Source organism: Neopsephotus bourkii, unplaced genomic scaffold (genome assembly GCF_033783945.1).
Source record: "Neopsephotus bourkii isolate Nb327-2 ecotype Australia unplaced genomic scaffold, CSIRO-AGI_Nbou_v1 NB_1574, whole genome shotgun sequence".
NCBI classification, from domain to species: domain Eukaryota; kingdom Metazoa; phylum Chordata; class Aves; order Psittaciformes; family Psittacidae; genus Neopsephotus; species Neopsephotus bourkii.
The window spans coordinates 7822998-7843543 of NW_026902050.1; the positions used below are offsets into that span (position 1 = coordinate 7822998).

At 40.7% G+C, this 20546-nt stretch overlaps 1 protein-coding gene across 10 annotated transcripts in view; it reads right to left on the reverse strand.

Annotated features, from left to right (window-relative positions):
- Nucleotides 1-10754: 10754 nt before the first annotated feature.
- Nucleotides 10755-20546, reverse strand: part of MECOM (MDS1 and EVI1 complex locus) — a 192927-nt gene continuing 183135 nt past the window's right edge. For all 10 annotated transcript variants that reach the window (XM_061371706.1, XM_061371704.1, XM_061371702.1 and 7 more), the window contains 6 exons: nucleotides 20288-20365; nucleotides 18369-18538; nucleotides 17116-17260; nucleotides 14113-14349; nucleotides 13368-13554; nucleotides 10755-12420 (listed from right to left, as the gene is read on the reverse strand). In XM_061371706.1, coding sequence (XP_061227690.1) covers nucleotides 12286-12420; nucleotides 13368-13554; nucleotides 14113-14349; nucleotides 17116-17260; nucleotides 18369-18538; nucleotides 20288-20365 — 952 coding nt within the window. In that variant the 3' untranslated portion in view covers nucleotides 10755-12285. The remainder of the gene's footprint in view (nucleotides 12421-13367; nucleotides 13555-14112; nucleotides 14350-17115; nucleotides 17261-18368; nucleotides 18539-20287; nucleotides 20366-20546) is intronic.

Consider the following 20546-nt stretch of genomic DNA (forward strand, 5'->3'; position numbering starts at 1 on the left):
AATAGCTGGTAATGCAATGACAGCGGAAGCAAAAAAAAGCCCTGCAATTATCTAGACTTTGATGATTCCCCTCTATTTGTGCCAGTATTCAATAAACCCTCAAATTGCATGCTGTAGCAGGAGAGTGAATTTACTGCAGCCAAAATCATGAGTGCAATGAATCAAGACAGCCTTCCTTTCTGCACTGTTTATGTCTGGCTCATGTATTATGCTCCACATATTAATGTGCATTAAAAAAAAAGGTAAATCAGAACTTCAGAATTTCTATAGTAACTGCCAGATAATGCAGAGACTTGCTGCCAGCACAAGGAGGTCATCACAGGTACCTCTGCAAAACAGGACCTGGTTTAGCTCCCTGCTACTCCAGCAGGCAATAATGGGGCAAAAATCTGAATTTGCTCCCCGCTACCAAACACAAGCCCAGCAAGGAGCTGCGGTAGCCCAGCCCTTTCGTACTGGGTTGTAAGGACTCTTCTTACTGGGGACTTTACAGTCAGAAGGAGTTAATTCCAGTTGGCGACAGGCCCTTTAGTTTGTTTTGAAGAAAGTCTGGTCTGAGCTGGAGGGACCTTGCGCACTTCCCCGAGCAGCCACAAGAGAGCACCCGGCAATTAGGCTGAGAGGGCTTTGAGCTGCTCTGGGAAGGAAAATAAATCAATGACAGCGTTGAGAGAAACCCTTCGCAGGATTCCCTCCTTGCCTTAAACTCTTTAAACAAAATTGGAGTCAGGAATGCAAGCCAGGGTTAACTAAACCCTCACTACTTGTTTTGAGCAGCAAGTTGCTGTGAGGTTTAGGCATGGGCTGGTGAGTTGGGGCGGTAGCTGTGGAATACTGCCCCAGTGCAGGGAAACGGGGAATTTCTCCCCTGGCTTATGATATTCTTGTTCAAAGCCAAAGGCTGCCTAATGACTGCTGGCAATGTCGACAGCTGTTTAGCAGCGGCTAGCTCTTTACCTAAGTTGTCCATTTTCCTGTGTGCTGAATAATACTCAGGCATTGGCTGATCAAAGAGCCTGCCCATGAAATGCAGCTGAAATAAGTTTTCCACACTTTATTTCTCACATGTTAGATACGTTGATACAGACAAAAAATGTTGTGTGTACAAGCAGGCATGGGAAAGGGGTCTGTGGGGAAGCAGGGACGGCCTGTCCCATCACCCACCACCACCAGGACACATTTCTGATGCTCCCATGAAGAACTGAATCACTCCCAGCAGACATTAAAGCCTCAGTTCAGGTTTTACCTTTATTTTCAAAGAGGTTATGCCAGATTTACTGTAAGGTTTAGGGTGAGCTGTAAGAAAAAAGACATAAATATAATACATAATGGAAAATAATTTACATAGGAGTTTATGTTCCTGGACAGTGCTTTCAAACATGCCAGATAGCGTTAAAAAAATGCAGAAATCACTGTTCCTAAAACCTCAGATCACATATGAGTCATGTAGTTCATGAGGCACAAGTTTACTTGTGTTGTCACTGGGGTACATATTTTCACAGGCATGTAAGAGCTTCTCTCAGGGTGCAGCATGGGCACAGGTCAGAGGCAGTGTGCCCTGCTGAGAGTTGTGATTGCAAAGGCTCTGTTCCCATCCCACTCCTGCTGCCAGAGCTGCTGGTGACTTGCACACCCCTAGAACATGCCCCAGCTGTTCTGCAGCAAGGCTGGGGTTGGTGTCCACTCTGGCGGGCAGGGGCACATGATGCACATGATGTCTTGCATGGTACATTAAATACCCTCAGCAAAAGCATTTTGGCTCTTTGCTTTCAGCTGTGGCGTGTCTCTGAGTCAGGGCTCCATCCCTTCGGAGAAAGACTTTTTTGCTCCTAGGTCTGGGTTTGGGAAAGTTCTTTGTTGAGAGGAGGAAGAAAAAGGTGCCTAAGGCTGAAGGGTGTGTAAAGGGAATTCAGTGCTTTGCCTCACATCCTCAAAGGCACCTTGCTCTCAGTTAGGAGCCTCTGGCAACACCAGCCCCACTCCCTGGTACTGTCAAATTGGAGCTTTTCAACAGGGATAAAAAAAATAAATGTTTTTAGAAAACAACAAAGTAATTAAACAGCAATACAGCCTTGTGTGCCTTTCATGTTTGGCTGCCCCTTGCAGAGACACTCTGGCTCCAGCCATTCAAGCTGTTTCCTATTTCTTGACTTGAAAACCAAGCAATAACAACCACAAGCTCTGCCCTGCACTGGCCTGCACTGAACCCAGTGCAGGAGGCACACACCCAGCCTGGACACAGGTGCATGGACTCCCACACCTTTCAGACAGGGGTAAATTAAAGTCATCTCCTTATTTCCAGGGTTAATCATGGGCACTGTGTTTGCTGCCATCCCTTTGGTGAGCAGTAAATGCTATCTCCAAATTGCATGAGTATATATGCAATTATATGCAATACTTATATATAATTAATATGTATATACAATACTGTTATATGAATATTGTAAGTATGTAAAATCGGGGAGAAGTGAAAAGCAGCAAAATGTACAAAGCCGTATTTGAAACCATGTCGAGTCCAGGAGTATTTCCAGTCCTGCCTTTGGGAGATGCAGCCCCTAATTTAGCTGATGCTTCATTCAGGTTGCCATATGGAGTAATACTGCTAATTAGGTCTGTACTTAGAGAAAGGGTAAGAAAACAAGATCTTGCTTAATACTTAATAGACACTTAATATTTAATATTTAATATAAAAGTTTATGTAAACAATTCAATTGGTGGAGATCAAATGGTTGGTTCAATACCAGGTGCCACAAAGTGTACCAGAAAGTGCTTTGAAGGACTCCCATAGATTTTTATGGGGAAAGGGAAAGTAAAGTACATAATGGGTCTATTTCTCTAAATAAATTCAGGCTTATTGATGGACAATAACAAAGACCTTGTGGTGGTGCCACTGGAAAGCAGTACCAAGTAGCCAGCACCCAAATCAAATTTTCCAATGTTTTCTTGCTCCATTCATTTGATCATCCTAAAATGTTTTCAGAAGTTAAAATTCTTCCTTCTGATGTATCTTGTACCAATAAATGCTGTTTATATTGACCACAAACAAATCTTAACTGAATCTATACAACTGATGTCTAAGTTCAGAGAACAAAAATAATCATTCCAAAAAGTGTTTAAGAGGAAATCAAGCTAGGATTGCAAAAGGTTGGTGGGAAATATATTTTGACGGTGTGGGCTTGCAGTCAGGCTGCTAAAGACACCTTCTGGATCTGTTTTAAGAATTGCTTATTAACCACTTCAATAATAAACAGAGAGATTAAGAGCATGCAGTAACAGAAAATCCAGTGGATATTTCACTTGATATCCTCAGGCACGACACATTTATCTAATTCAGAAATTTCTGCTGTTGATTCTGTAATGTGATTCAATGTTTACTTCAGTTAATGATTTTTAGGGATCTTTCATTGGCCTTTTAATGCTATAAATGTAGTGAAGATCTGCGTGAAATAGAAGGGTTAGGTTTGCTTTTAAAATATAAACAACATAAAAGAATTTAAATTATTATTTAATCTTCACCAGTGAGTTTCTGGATTGCCATACACACCAAAAGTGTTGTACAATAACATAGTAATGCAATATAACTTTGGGCCTGACTCTGCAAAGCAAGTGAAGGATTTTGCTCCCATATGTGTATTTCGGTGGTAGCAAGACCAGCCCCAAAGGTGGGATCTGCTTTTGGAGGGTGCTGAGCAATTATTTTCAGGGCTCTTCTGTAGTAGAGACCAACTGCTAAATGGTTGATAGCTCAAACTCTAAAGTGTGGCTTTAGCAGTAAATATGCTTATTCCAACATTCCTTCTGAGGGAAATGTCATGGCATATTTAATGGTCGCTTTAATTGTGTTTTAATGCTTTCTTAAAGTCATGTTAAGCTGGGGACTCTGGCTGCTGAGGAGAGATTAAACAGGAAAGTGTCATTTGGAGAACTCACCTAACTCTGCAGAGACCAGAGGCTTAACAAGAAACACTTGGTCTTTAAAAAGGTTCTCATTTCTGCTCTGAGCTGAAAATTACTTGTCACGGCTGAATTTTGAAGCAAGTGAATAAAATGCAGGGGTTAGTTCTTTCTTCAGTCTTATGAAAATAAGTTACAGTGGGTCCTTGCAGTTTACAGATATTGAATGTTTCCAGGATTGTTTTAAGATACAATTGTTAGGCATGTTTAAAAAAGAAAAAAGGATCTTTCAAGAGCTCATTTCCCAGAACATTACCAGCCAACAGCCCTAGCGGGCTCACACCGCACAACAATTGTTGACTAATACTATGTGCTTTGCAGAGAAAAAAAAAAAAGAAGAAACAAACTATTATATGTTTTTTGTTGAGATATATTTAGAGAGCTTTCTTATTGTTAAGAGCTTTAGGAACAATAATCAGTGGTATGTCATTCTGGTATTGTTAGCAAAGTCCTTTCTATTGAATTTTCAAGATGTTGTAAAGTGAGATTATGTGAGTAGCACCTCTGGACACTTTTTCCCATCATTGTGTTGGTATCAATCGCTGACTTCCACTGTTTCTCTTGGTATTAAATGAAAATGTTGTTTCCCACTACGCTGATTGGAGGCTGTATAATGCATGACATAACTGATAACCCTTCTGAGATTACGCATTGTAGGATTCAAAGTGCACGAGAAATTTACTGAACAAAGTAGGTGGCCACTTGGACTGGGAGACAAAGTTTAAAAGAAAATGTACTGGGATCATTGTTTCAGCTGAAACGAAGAAACATTATAAGTGGATAATTTATGAGGCTGGTTCCTCAGGTTTTGAAAAAAATGCCTTTTTTTTGTTTGGTTGGTTGGGGTTTGTTTGTTTGTTTGTGTTTGTGTTTGGTTTTGTTTGTTTTCTGTGGGGAGAGAAGCTAGAATGCATTTTCCAAGGGCAAAGTGTTTCCCTTCGACACCCCGGCCTCATTCACCCCCAGCAGAGCTGTGTTAGAGCAGAAGCCCACACCCTGCTGAGACTCCTGACATTTTCCAAAGAGGAAATATTAAAAATTCAGTGGCAGAGCAGAGGAGGAGGAAGTTATGCTTTGGAACTAGCGGTGAGCTGAGGAAGCCAGATTTTTCAACTCTATAATAAAAAAAAGTGAAAATAATGAGAGCCTTTTAGCTAGCTTCTGTATTACACACTCCACCAGTATCTGGGCAACGTAAAGAGCGACATAGGGAGTTCCCTTGTAGAAGTTTTTTGGCCAGCGTCACTTCCATGACACCATGTCAGGTTGTTTTGGTTTTGCACTCATGCTTCAGAGGGTTTCCTTTTTTCAGGGGTGACTGAGCTGGTCCAACACTGCTGTGCCATCCTGCTGGTTACCCATGCATGCTGCTGCTCCCCCAGAACCATGCCAAATTTAGGCTGGGTCGAGATATTTTTTATTTTTTTAAGGTATTTACCCCAATTTTTCTTTAGTTCTTAATACAGTGACTTCTCTTTCAACTTTGCTCCTTCCTAAACTAGCAGAGGGTGGCAAGTGCAGAACTTGGCTTATGACCAGCACAAGGGGAAAGTAGAGGTCACTGTGGCTTCCCACTCCCTGTCCTTCCTTACTAGCTGCAAAGAAAATCGTTTGTAAAATCCAGTTATAGTTATGATCCTGCCCTTCAGCATCTCTCAGCTTGGTCTGTAAACTCGGATGGGACAAGGACAAATTCAGACCTGATTCTGACATTCCTCAGCTGATGGGGTGTTATGTTCAAAAAGTAGTTCCTGATCTCCCATTCAAAGTTTTTATGGACAAGTGTCAAGCTGGAGTGAGTTGCTCCATGCAGCAGTTAAGGTTTAATAGCTCTTAAGTAATAAAACGAGCAGAACTGTTTCCAAAAAGAGTACCAGGGAATCAAGTCTAAATGTAATAAAGGTCTTTACTTCATTACAGTGGACTACAAAGGGTTTTGTGACTTGTGGTTGCACAGAGCAGAGGGTCTGTGTATCTTTCTGAACTAAACTTTTATGACAGAGTTGTGATTGAAGCTGACTGGACTTCACGTCTCTGGGAAGTACCCTCCTAAGAAAGGGTAGGCATGTGTCAGTATGCAGGGACTTTACACTGGTACAAGGGTGGCAAAGATTATCCTCCTTTACAACATGAACCAGAAGAGGCAGGGTGATATAAAACATCCCTAGCCATGCTCAGACTGCAGATGAATTTGGTCATTTCTGGGATTTTCACACAAATCGCCCTAAAATTCAGGAAATGTTCAACACTTAAATTAATTTCCATATCTCAGCTCATGTCTTCATTTTTTTCCTCTGTTCTAGTGTATTAGCATTTCAGATGTAAGAGAAGTGCTTATTTTGGAAGTGGAGAAAGACCTCCAGACAAGACAAGAGAGCACTGTTGGAGGATGCTGGGCTTGTGTTACATGGGAGAAGGATGTAGCTCACTACCTTTGTCTCCCTTTACAGCAACTTTAATGCAGGAGGCCATGCAGTGAGCTGCTGGGTGAGCACCCTGAGCTGTCTTATCCACCACTACCAGAAACTCTCATTCCACTTAATAACTTTTTCCAGGTGATTTTCTAGCAGGAGTTTCTCTGTCAGCTGCCCTCAGGAAGAGAGACCAGCCAGCACAAGGGCACGTGCTGGCCTGGACAAGGGGGCTGCTTTGCTGAATGACCATGTTGCACCGCTGCATACCTCAGCCTAATTAGTGTGAGGCTGCCTGGACCTTAATTGGGCCTGACATATGCCTGTTGAAAGAGATTCTCCAGGAATTAAAGCGCTACTTCTCTAGTTTGAGGTGGCTGGAGATGCGAAACATAACATGATTTTTGAGAATTTTCTCACTTACCATGAAACAAATATGCCACAGGTATCAAGCAGGCTTTGTTTTGGGGCTATAATCATATTACAAATTGAATGCTTCCACATGTGTGTGCTGGCACATCTACCCTTGGCTATCTCACATTTATCTGCCCCAAGGTACAGACGCTGAGGTCTTGACATAGCATAATATAGATCTAAATATGTTTTCCAGATTGCTTTAGCACATGCTAATGAAAATGAGGAGTAAGGGCCTGAAAGAAGCAGCTGTTTAAAATTTTCCTCAATCCTAGAAAATCAACTTCTTAATTACTGATAATTTAAGCATCAAAATGACCACTAAACCTCTTTTCCCACTAGACCCTTCCAAGCTGGGAGGCCCGCTTTAAAACTTTCAGGCAAAACGTTTTCTTAGAAGTACATTATTTCATCAAATTTTTTTAGCCTTTCTGGAATGAATTAGTATTAAAATAGAGAAGGAAAAAGGAGGGTGGCTTTTAGAGTACTTTTATATTTCCACAGCACCATCATAATAAAAGGTTCCCCAAAACTTCCTTGAATGAATTTATAGATATAAATAGCTTCAATTGACATTAAAATACACTCTTCGATCAGAAAAAAAGGAGTCTCTGCTTCTAGGAATCAGGAGCAAAGGGATTTGTGTTCAGGCTTATCTATAGTCATAGCCAGGGGGACAACTAGTTCAAAGCAAAATCTGGGCAGTACGTTTGGGAAAAAGGATTCAGTCTCACAAGATGTACGGTGAGTTCCTGAATCACTGCATGGCAGTGGGGCCTCTTTTCAGGGATTATTTAAATGTTTGTTGGTCTGATTAAAATCTAAATTCTGGGAAAACAGTGAATTCTGCTGAAAATTGTTCTTCTCTAGTAGCAGATGAATCTGAGCTGAGGAGAAAAAAAAAAGGAAAAGGAATACAGTAACTTTATTTTTTTCTTTTTATTTGATGCTCTCCTCTTCACCCTCTCCCCAGATTTCATTAAGTGTCTCTCAGTTGTAAAGTTGAGCCTTTCCTAAAGCTGGCACCATTTTCTTCATAGAAACAAAAGATGAATTAATCAGGATATTGGAAGCAGCAGAGTAGGTATATTTGCAAACCTATCCAGCCATTCAATGGGATGGGAAAGAGGATGGTTTTGGCCAGGCTGCAGAATACATTTTTCTTGTAACTGGAGTCCTGGCATGGTATGTGGTCTTTGACATGGAGAAAAGGGCTTTGTTTGGTGCTGAATGCCTTTGTTTTGTTTAAATCATTACTGGAAGCATCTTTAAAACAAGCTAGCTTTTCCATGCCACTATATGACTGAGCAGCAAAACCACAAATGAGAGTTAATATAGCCGGAAAGCATCGGAGTGTGGCAAAATGATCCAGGAGGTTGCAGCAATTCTCTGTATGTCTGAGCAAGAGGGACCTGACAGAAAGTTTTACAGTTCAAGACATGCATGGAGCAATGGGCCAAACTGAATCATTGAGTGAAAGCAACCTCACAAATGTTTTTATAATAACTTCCTCTCCCATACTCTGCAAATGTGGCTATTAATGCAGAAAAACAGCAGGGCTGACACGGGAACAGCGGCTCAGACCCACTGTGGTATTGAGGATCTGGGCCAGGGTGAAATATTGATTAATCATCTTGTCATGCTGGTGCTTTGTTAGATTCTGTAGATAGGAATTGAGGCAGTAATGTGCACCTCCTTCGTCTAGTAAGGCTGCTGTATCACATGGGAATAATTTGCTGACTTATGGAAAACTACTACAGTGGGGTGAACAGTAGGATGACGCTGAAATAAGCTGAAGTGTTTTTTTCTTAAGTATTGAAATTATTTTTTTCTAAAAACACCAGAAAAATCACAGTAGCAAAAAGCCAGAAACATTGTTCCTCACGTATCAATCTGCATCTGGACAAGCGCAATTGTGTGGTCCATCAGGGAGGGTATAACACTAAGACAAAAAAATGTCCAGTTTTCTTGGTTTATTTAGGCTAATCAAATATGGATTGCTTTTTAGCTATTCCTCTGGGCAAATAACTCTGCCAGTGAGAAAAGGCAATGAAAGTCAAGGCCATGGTAAAGTACCTACCATGGAGTTAAAGGACCCCTTGTGGTATGTTTTGCCCCCCTCTGCTCCTTGCACCCCATAGACAGTGCTGCCAGGCAGGATATGCTGACATGAAAATAGAAATCTCAAGGCTCTCAAAAGGACTGTCAGCCCAGGAATTCGATGAGTTGGTGGCAGCCACTCCCTGATGGTCAATAGACCTGGTTATGAGCAGGTTAAACTAACCGGATGGCTCAGCTCAAGGAGTACTTTCCCTGACAGTTATATGATGGGAGTGTGCTACTGTAACTCAGAACATTAAACTCAGGGAAAAGTGTCCCACCCTTTCTCCACCTCCCCAAACCCCTTTCATCTAGGGCAGGTAAGGGTAAAGCTGATAAGAACTGTCATTTCGTCAAATTAAAGGGGAAAACGATCTGGAAAGTTGTTTGCAGGCAAAACTTGACTTGATTAATCTATTTGTTCTCTTTATTTGGCAGAAACCTAAAACCAAGTTTCATGGTGACTTTAACTGCACTAAAAATTATAGCCTACTTATGCAATTATCTGTATGTAGCTGACCACTGGCTCAGGCCAGTGAAGTGAATATGCACACAGGTGCTTTTTTTTTTACTTACTTATTTTTTTATTTACAGGTGTAGTTCAGGCTTCCTGCATGAAAACCATTGACCTATAGGTCTCAGCTTGCCATAACTTGTGCATGAGGCTCAGGAGCTGTAAGTGCAAACCAAAGCCCATGGCTGTCCTCACAGGGTTTGGATTCAGACCTGTCAGTTCTTCTGTTGATACGTGATGGTTACATAGCTGGGCTGAAGATGAGAATGATACATATAGGTTATGCTGAAATAGAACTTCAGGATCTGGTGACCTATGAGAGGTCTTTATGTAATGAAACAGACTGAGAGAGGAGCACCCCTTGCCTTTGGCCTGGAGACAAGGCTTCCATCTTTGGAGGTACTTTTGGCTTCAGTAGAGCCAGATTTAACCAAACCTCTGCAAATCATATTCCCTAAATGTGTCTTTCCCATAGGGACAGTGCTGGATTCAATATGCAGTTTGTTACTAACTGCCCTGGGTTACTGATAGCCAGCTCTGTGCTCCCTCATTGCTGCTCATGCCAGCTCCCTAGCATCTGGAAATAGCAAGCCTTGGTTTCACTGCAAAAAAGAAAAAAAAAAGACTTCACAAGGTGTCATATTCACTCTTTTGAGTCACTTAAACTTGAAGGAAGGACAACCCTGTGCAGTAGCTGCAAAGACCAAGTTTGGCCCACGGTGGCAGGCAAGGACTTCCCCAGGGTCTCCTTTGGAGCAGTCTCAGTTCTTCCACCTCTGCTGATAGAAGTGCAGCAAAATGTGCATCACCTGGGCCAGGGCTGCCTCCTCCTGGATATCCCACCTCCCACCACTCTGTAGGCCTCGAAGAAGCTGGGCTTTGGACCCAATTTCAAGGGGAACACTCAAACTAAATTTTCTTTTAAAAGAAGACTCTGGAGGCTCATTTCATGCAGTTGGAGGCCCATTTAGCTTCTCAGCTATGGACTTTCATCATTCTGGTGAGTCAAAGTTTTGCTGTTAGCCAGCTGCTTCCCAAAATCATCCTCATGAACAACAGGTGGAGGTTTTTGCATCACCAGTCCAAGCTCAAGGCTCTGCAACAGTGTTTGAAGGTGCACCAATCCTTCCTGTAAAATGAGTAAATTATTTCTCTTTTCCAAGGTAGTTTTGAAACTGAAAAGACTGATCTAAAACCCCCCAATGGTGTGAATGAGCCCAAGATGCTTTGCAATGCTCCATCCTCTGGTTACCCTTGTCCTTATGACCCAACAGACACAGCCTTTGCTTCCCAGACTGCAGACAACTTACGTCAATTTTCCCTGACCCAGACAAAAACAAGACAAAAAGAAAAAAGATCCCTTCAGTTTTGTAGTCCTTTATTATTTTTTTAAGTTGATCCTCTCATAGTAATGTACTGAAATGCGTAACAGTTACATTGTACAAAGCATTTAAAGAAAGTACCTCAACTTGCCGATTATTTCAAAATGAGATTATAAACAAAAGGAAAAATAAATCTGGTCCCTCACTAAAGGCCAAAAAAACCCCCAAAAAATAACTGAATACCTTCCGTTATTTATTTAATTTTTTAAAACATAAATTTGGAACACTTCATCTTACAAATAGGATTAACATGAACATAATAACATCACACAAGTTCGCAGACAACCAGCTTAAAATATTGGGTACAGTTTTTTAATCAGAAGAATCATGCTTTCATGAAGAAATCATAACTGTTTATACAATCGAATCAATTTACTGTATTACAAAAAAAAAAAACAACCAACAAACCAACCCTAAGTCGCATCTATTAGTTATTTAGTTCATTAAAAGGCAAAAATAAAATAAAAGAGGAATGTAAGAAAATTTCAAACACTGTTTTGCACTCCCATATACACAGATCAGTTCACCTCACTCATTTTGAAGTACATGGGTGCCTTACATCATAACGCAGTGGGGGACTGGAGCAGTGCTGTTTGTTACAGGAACAGTGCTATTTTTAATCAACAAACAATCGTTTGCCAACAAATAAATACATGGTACACACAACACAAAGAAGAAATTAGAGGGTAGGGGAGAAAGGAAACAATACAACAAAATAGTGACATGATTGTCGAAAATTAAAATCTCCTTACAATGATTTGAACTAGTGGTGCTGTCGATGAACGCAGTGCTTTCACAGAATTATCTGGATGATTTAGCTTCTGGGAGTAGTGAACATTCATAGTTTACAATATACACAAGCCTCTTATGTATTGTTTCTCAGAGTTCTTTTTTTTTTTTTCTTGTTTTTCCTTTTTTTTAACAATGCAGTTGAGAAGGCAAAAGAATCACGGAGAGAACAAAATATTCCCTGTTACTTCTTTCTACATTTACGATGGATAGTGTGCATTTGATAGAACTATTTTCTTTCTTTGAAGGGCTAAAATGCATAAAGCTTGAATGAATAGATTTGTACATGAAAGCAACTGTTCCCAATCCTGTGTCAAACTATCTTATACAAAAAGAAAATCAATTCAGTTCCTACATTAAAAGAGTGCCCATGTGTGTATCAATGCAGTCTTAACCCTTTTGCCCCTGCCCCTCAAAGCCGGGTGAACTGGAAGACACTTTTTCCAGGGGCCAGTTTACATAATCCACTGAAACTTTTATTTTTGTTAAGTCGCATTGATCCTCCAGAAGTCAGCAGCTGCCTTTGCTGTGCAAAACAAAATATTGAGAATAAATAGTTTATTTCTTTTTAAAATTATTCCGTTTAAGGTCACCAGACTTTAAATGAGTGACCCTGCAGATTTATAAGGCATTCTGCTCAGCAGTCTTTTAAATAGTCATATATGAAAGAGCCATGCTACTGGTTTGGACTTGGTCCCATTCTCGGTAAGACTTCACAATGTCATACGTGACTGATGGACTGAATGGCGCCGGATTCTGCAGCAGCTCTTGCCATAGTGTGCCACATATTGGGAGAATTGTGGGATGCAGAATGAAGGGAGTCCTTGTCGGAGAGAGAGAGCATCATCGCATACGCCTGGATGGGAAAAGAAGGACAAATAGGTTATGATTCCCCAGCACGGATCTGAGCTTGGACCCATGCCATCCTACACAGTTCAGGCATCATTTAGGCCACAATTGCTATTCTCAACTTATTTAAAAAAAAAAATCAAAATGCGTTAGGTAAAACCACTGTCAACCTTTTTACTGACGCTTTTGACTCACTAATAGTAATAATAATTTCTGCTTTCATCTGGCTTCTCAAAGCTCTGAGAAACCTTTGATAGTAGACAAGGTCTCAAAGTCTCCTTTGCCTTCAGATTCTTGGCACAGAAGCCTCTTTTCAAGAGCCTGAGGAATCACATTATCCCTTGGCTGGTCCTGTATTTCACCAAATACCACAGTCTCCAGCGCTGACCTTTTCTACAAGCATATTCTGCAGTTTTTAAGACGGATTTTTTTTTTTTAAAGGGGCTAAAAATACCCATTTTAATTAATGTTTCAAAAAAAAAAAAAATCAAGAACTAGCACTAGGATATCAGCCTAGTTATTGCTGTATGGAAAACATGCTGAAGACCAAGAGGCAGTAACATCCAACAGACTATAATAACAAGTACCAAAAAGCCAAGCCAGCCAGATCAAGTCAAATCCCTGCAAGGCAGCAGCTACACACCACAGCATCAGTGTGACCACACCAGCTGTCTGAAAGCAGAGTGGGAGTATTTCTTACGGTATTTCTGTGGATGGCAGGTAGGAATAAAAATAGCCAAAAAGAAAGAAATCCCTTCATTATCAGGGACCAGAGCACCCGCCAGGTCTCCCAGGTGCAATGGGAGCACAGGAAAGGGTCTGGACAGGCTGAGGATTGCGGGTGCAGAGCACAGCCCTGTCTGACGAAGATGAAACAACCTTGCCTGCCACACACTAACAGTTTAATCCTTCAGGTATTTGGTGACAGTAACATTTTAACTGTTAAGCTTTTACCTGGGACTTGGATTTCCTGTACAAGGGTTGTTTTAGGTCCTCTGGCAGCTGGGAAGTATTGAAAGCTGCCAATTCAGCGTCACTATATTGATTTTCTTCCATTTTCCTCATTTTGAGGCTATCTGTGAAGTGCCTTATGTGGTCCAAAGCCGAAAGTCCAGTCTTATTATACTCCTCCTCTTTATACCTACAAAAACACCATGGAGGTTTTAACATCAATTAAATTATCCTCTCTGCATACCCTCATCCTCTCGGATTTATATATTTGAGGAATTTCCCCCTTTTTTTACATTCATATGCCACCTTGCCCTGTGGAACTCTGATCTTGAAATAAAAGAAATTTCCCTTTATTTTCTAAAGAGGAGAGGATGGGCAGTGGGAGCAGGGGAGGGAGAGGTTGTCTCTCTTCTGGTGTCTCCACAGCATTTCACATAACCATTATGGGAGGTCCAGGTCGGTTTATGGAGTAGATAACGTCTCTCCCATAAACATTTCCTGTCCCACTCAGAACATGACAATAGCTCCCTGAGCACAGTTATTTTTTCTCTGAAGGGCTACAGATTGCATGAAGAGACTGAAAACAGGGCTGGTATTGACCTAAACACAGACACATGTTGCTATCGTAACTGGGAAGCTGGCTACTTTGGACAGGTTCCCACGGCACACAGTTTGGCGCTGGCACTCTTGTATGGTTTACTGTTTTTGTTCTACATATGGGGCATGCCAATACTCAGAAGAAACGAACCTGCCAGGGGAAGCTTTGCAGTTCATGTCCAAAGTACTTGTTTCCTCGTAATCTTCCTCTGGAGTCCCCTCATGTATGTCACTCGTAACAGGCTCTTTGACTGCCTTCCCTGCAATTTCACTCTCTTCATCTTCTTCATCCATCATTACTTCATCTTCTGCTTCTTCATCATCCAGCAAATCCGAGTTCTGGCTGGCTACCATGGCTTTTTCATCCTTAAAGTGGCTGCCATTCATTCTGAAAATACCAAAAGAAACCCCAGCAATAATCACAAATCAGTTACAAAAGCTCCTCACCAGAAGATTGTCAGAGACAGATGTCAAAACGATCTGTCCCAGTAGAATAAAGGGGTTTCTGGATTTTGTATCTTGTTTAGCTTCAGATATTTAGGCAGAAAATTGAAGAATTTCTACTAAAAATTCAGTGGGACGTTACAGTACCATGAGCATGGTATTTTCCAGTTATCCTGCTAAAACTACTGTTCAAGTCGAGGTATGTTCAGATATCCATTCCAAATTTTCTCATGCATTATTTCATCTCATGTTTCCAATCATATATGTAGTCTGTGCAAAACAACTCACTGTCTTTTAGCAGAAGCTGTAGGGGCCAAGAAACTCTGAAAATCAGATCTGGCATTTTCAAAAAAATGACATCCAATACTGCATTCAGAGTTTTAAAGTCAGAATTAACACGCATAATTAATTTTGCACACTACCACCCATTTAGAAGCCATACTACTTCACTGAACATATGGATTACAAACATGGGAACCTAAGTGACTTCAGCTAGGGACCTGAAGAGGAGCCCACAATATTGCTTCCACACTGAACTACATTATTGACTGATTTGAAGGGTAAGAAGTAATGAAAAGAAAGGTCGCATAACATTTCAAGTGTATTTCTTCCTATTAAACGAGTAATTATAGCAATACACACATGGAAAACCATTTGGTCTACTCACTGTTATTACCTTGTCCTTTGCTTTCATACAATGACTTCTCTTGACTACTTCCTACAGGATTTTATCAAGGACATAATACCCATGGCTGAAGTAGGGGCTCGTTTGCTAAAGGCCTCAACCTTGTAAGATTCTAAGGATTTGGAGCTGCATCATGTCTGCTGTATTAAATGAGAGCCAAAGAAGCTCAGCACCACTGCTGCGTCAACAAATGCATGGCCAGAGGTACTAGCAGTGTAGGAGGGCAGCACTCAGCGGAGCCACAAAATTCACACTACCGGTGTGTCTGCTCGTTATGTAGCACACAGGCCTTGATTCATCTATTGTTCTCATTGTGCAAAAGGTCCTTACTCTTCCAGGAATACAGTTATAAAAATGGAAACTGTATTGTCCACCCACAGTTTGCTTTAGACTCCATGTGCTTCAAACTATGTGGGACAATATGGAATATAACCAAAAGTCTGTCAAGATAAGGATGAGCCCTGGAAGTGTATTTAGAATTTAACATTTGACTTGCTGTTGTAACAGATATACCTTCCTATGGAGCATACACAAGTGACAGTTGGTTTCCTATAAAACAATGGTATCATTTCCTAAAAGTAATGGAGTTTCATCTATTTTCCAAGCAAATTCCAGCAGACTATCATGAGTTGAGTATTGCATTAATAATAATAATAATATAAAAAAAAGCTAGGGAATGGTCTGTTTATATCACAGTATCAAAAAATCTGAGGCTCTGCAGAGTTGGGACAGCTGAAGCAGCCACCCCCTCTAAGATAATCAGAGCAATATCTCTTTATCATCTTCTATTTAAATAGGCAGAAATAAGAAATTGTTGAGCACGGTTTTGGCTGCCAACTTGCTTGTTATGCTCAATTGAGCTGCTAGAAATGAAAGGGAGATGGACTACAACCAAAGTAACAAAAGCCATGTGATTAAGAAAACAGATTCTCTAATTATGCTTTCAAATGCAGCAATTTGCCAGGGATAAAATATCCGTCAAGAGCAGTCTGAAGTGCCAAATTTAGAAAGGAAACACTGCACAACCCAGCAACCTTTCCACTTTTCTGACTTCCTGTCAGAGGACATGTTGAGACCAGATGTGCAAGGAAAAAGTCCCAAGCCCTCACTGCCAATCAAGACGGAATGAAATTTGAATATGCATGTAATCACTTAATCCAATACTTTTGTGGAAATTATGTTATGTCCACCATTTCTATCCCTTCACAAAGGCATCTGGAAATTGAGAAGACAGTGAAGTTTGTCACCAACAACAAGATTTTTTTTATGTTGATAATGTAATGCCAATTCAAAGGTATAAATAATGCATAATGCAACGCCAATCTCACAAAAATATGTATAGCTGACATGCGTATCCCTGCTACAGCCTTTTCTGCTTGGTTGGACTTTTATTAGCTGATAATATTTAGAAGTGGCCTCTCTTATGTTAGTTCAGAAGAATTGAAACACCCACATACCTAATAAATCTTAGCAGGAAAAAGTCTTTTACATCCTGGAGTACAGGTGGACTACCATCATCTACCCACAGCCTCACGGGTTTTTTGCTGCTCAGCATCTTTCTTGGGATTGAGTTACTTATAGGAAAGGACTTTTAGTTATAATCTTTCATTTGATCCAAGAATTTAGCTTAGTCTACTTTATTAATTACACATCTAAATTGCATTTAAATCTTAAGGCTCTCTACACTGAGCCACAGGATGCACAATTCACTTGCTCTGCCATGAATGTAAAACAAGGTCATTTTTCAACAGACTTAAGTCAATGATGGGAACTGGAAACTGAGAGTTTCTGATACAAGGAGGAATGTGTTCATAGATGGAACCTTCTTTCCGACATCTGCCACTGGAATATGGTCATGCACTATGGGGAGGGAATCGGCATGCTTCTTTTTGTAATAAAGCAAGGGGAACGCTGAAGCAACCAGACTGATGAAGTATCTCTGGCTCCAGACATTATCAAAAGTGAAAAAACAGCCAGCAAACCTGAAAAGTTGCACCTTTTGAATGCAGATCCAATGCAACTTACCTCTCCTCTGAGTTTAGGGGGGACTGATTATTGTGGTTGCTGTTTCCAATAAAGTTCCTAATTTCTGTGAAGTAAGAGTCTTCCTTGTCATCTAGGATTGCTCCTGTGCTTTCCAGTTCTGAGTGAGGTGAAGATGTTGCAGTACCTTAAAGCAAAATAGAGGACTTCTATTGCTGGTCTTTTACATTTTCTGTGTCTAAACATTTATGCCAAATTGAAATTGAAACGATGGTTAAAATGAGCAAGAGCCAGAAAAAGTTGGTCACAGTGATCTATCAGCTTTCAGCCATAAAACTGGTAATTAGAAGGGAAGTGGTATTATCTACGGGCAAAGGTGGTTTACAGCCAAAAAGACTGCTTGCATGCTGGGCACCATTGCCATGGTCCATAATCACTTTTGCCAAGTATCTATTTCAATATCTCCCTCCTGATCCCTTGTGACTCCAAGACTGTCAGTCAATAACTTTGTTAGACCAATGGCTGAACTGAGCAAACAAATTTCTTTTTATTAACTACAGTTATGCAAATTTGTTTAAAATATGGAACAACCACTGACATAATCACCCAGGTTCATTAGCACTGGCAGACCAGTGACAGATGTCTTTGAGCATAGGGGAAAGACAGCTATGCATTCACTTCATATATCTGGTTATTTCCAGAGGTGTAAAGTATATACTTAAAAGACTACAGACAGGATTTTCATTAAACCCTGCAGATACCTAAACCAGACCAATGATATCCACTACCTGCCACTGCTTTTGCTGCTGCTGTGCAGTGACCAATTTGCTTTGAGGCTTGGGAGGCACCATTACCTCCATAATACCTAGCACTTTTCAGCTCCTGACAGTGGGAATATTTTAGAAGGTGCCAAGAAAACCTTTTAGAGTACCCTCTGAGACTCAAAATCTAGGACTCCTATTGAGAGCCAAGTGATTGCAGAGGTGGGATTAAATCAATTTTCCCAGTCTGTTCTCAAAATGCTACAGTTGGCTTAATTAAAACCAAAAAAAAGACATCATCCAGTGGTATTAAGTTATACAAAAGCAGAGTTTATACTGAGATTTTCAAAGCACTTTAAATGTCAGCAGAGCTTAGGCACTCACATATTTTCCAAACACCCACTCATTGGAGCAGACGGCACAGAGCAACGTGTGCCTATTGACACTCAGTAGCATTGAAAGTGAGCATGCAGTCCCTGTATACGAACACTGGCGGTAGGCAGGGCACACTGGGGAGGAAAAAGGCATACATACCAGACATGTTCCCATTCTCGTGCTTTTTTAGATGTCTGTCAAGATTGGTTTGTTGACCAAAACACCTGTCACACAAGTGACATTTGAATGGCTTCTCTTTATTGTGGATGTTACGGACATGTCTCTGCAGGTTAGAAGATATGCTAAAGGATCTGTCACAGTATTTGCATCTAAAAAAAAAACCCAACAAAACAAAACAAGTGGGCAGAAAAGGATTTGTTAGTGTCTGGAAATGTAAGGTTTGACATAAGAGACGTGAAGCACCTTCTGGACTCAGCCTCAGTACCCAACTGCAGTTCCTTGGTCCTTATTAAGGCAAAACCCTCCAAGAAACCCAGACAAGTTTTGGCTGAATAACTGGAGAGCTGTGCTCTTGGAATGGAATATCACTTCTATGGTGGGGTTTTTAGCTTTAATTCACATTATGTTTTACATTTTAAGTACTGCCTTCAGGAATAAGCATAATATTTTAGAGTTAATGGCATCAAATTAGCTAGGGTAATTGATTCCCATGTTTTTGAAACTGTTGCATGCAAAGCTGGGAAGTTTGAAAACAGTAGAGGAATAACTATTGTTTCATGTGCTGCCAATACAATACAATTACACACTTCTGGAAAAAACATGAAACAGATCTCTACTAATGCTCAAATAAGGTAAAAAGGGCTATTTTTTTTCCTATTCTAAATTATACTGTGTGATTAAATCTTTTCTTGAGGAATTAGCTTGCTTGATTGCTAATCCCAGAGGAAATTTGGTTATCTTGCAAAAAACAGCAATAAACAATCCCAGCCTTTAATATTGTGCCAATGTGAGTGGTTTAGTCTATCACTCTAGTACCAGAGGCATCAATTTTCATACTCTGTAGCGATTTGGAGTCCCTAAAGCCTTTACTGTATTGCTCTTTAAGTCATTACTAAGTCATACTATAACTATTCCAAGTTCTCTGGATGGCAACCAGCCAACAGTCTTCATCACTTTAGTTTTGCAATCTTCTACTTCTCCCATGCTTCTCTTACACTTGTCAGTGATGTCAGGGTTTTTTTAGTGCTGAAATCGTCCATTATGCTAGTAATTGCTTGTGGCTTTTATGCAGTGGACAGGTATAACATGCATCAAGACCTTCATTCAGTAAAATTCGATGTGAATCTCATTTCCCAAAGAGACTAGAGGCAAAAGACATTGTTTCCTCACAAACAGTAAGCTTACTCTGCTCTTTGCAGCTCATAAAATGCAGAAATTGGTGCATCTGTTTTACTGCAACATGAACTGGCTGCTTTCCAGTTGATTTAAAATTAGTCTTTCATTTTCAATAAGGTGACACTTCTCTTCACACATTTCTGCCTGTGACTGTCCTAAACACACAATATCACATACATACTTCTATCAACAAGAAAGTAGACCCACATGCGTTTCGGTTAGGCAGACCTGAGAAAGTATCCAGATTAGGCAGGAAACAAATAAATATAGTAATGCCTTTACAACTGGGACCTTCCAGAAATCATTTGATTGACAAAACACCCAACATTAGGCTGTAAATAACACCACAAAGCTCCTACAAAGAAAAAAAATTTGGAAGGGAAAATATGACCATAAGTCCTACTGAAAATCACTTCAACCATTCTGATTCCGAAGTGCCAGCTATCCCATGAGGCAAAGGCAGGATTTGCAGATAGTGCCTGAGAGGCTGCCTAAGCCAAAAGAATTTCACTGAGTAGGACCAAGACCCTTCCCCAGCTCCACAGCTCCAATAGTGAGTATCAGCAGTGAATGAAAAAAGCCCTGTTTAAGACCAAAACACAATGGTGGGTCATCAATGCTAAGGAGCAAGCACCAAAGCTGGCTGAGCAAGGCTATCGAACACTCATTCCCTTGCTTTATTCACTTGACCAAGCCACAGATGGGATAAGGGGTTGCAGTACCTATAGGGCTGCTCTCCAGTGTGCGTCCTCAGGTGGCGTGTTAGGTTTGCAGATCTCGGGAAAATCTTGCCACAGTATCTGTGATAACAAAAGGTTTGATAAGATAATGCAGCCTTCATCCCAATTTGAGCTGCACTGGATGCACAGCCCAAATTGAATCACTAATATATGGTACTACTGCCGTTGCTTTCGTGTAACAACATTATAATAAAAGCATTCAGCAAATGTGACTGACACAACCACAGAAGAATGGGATTGG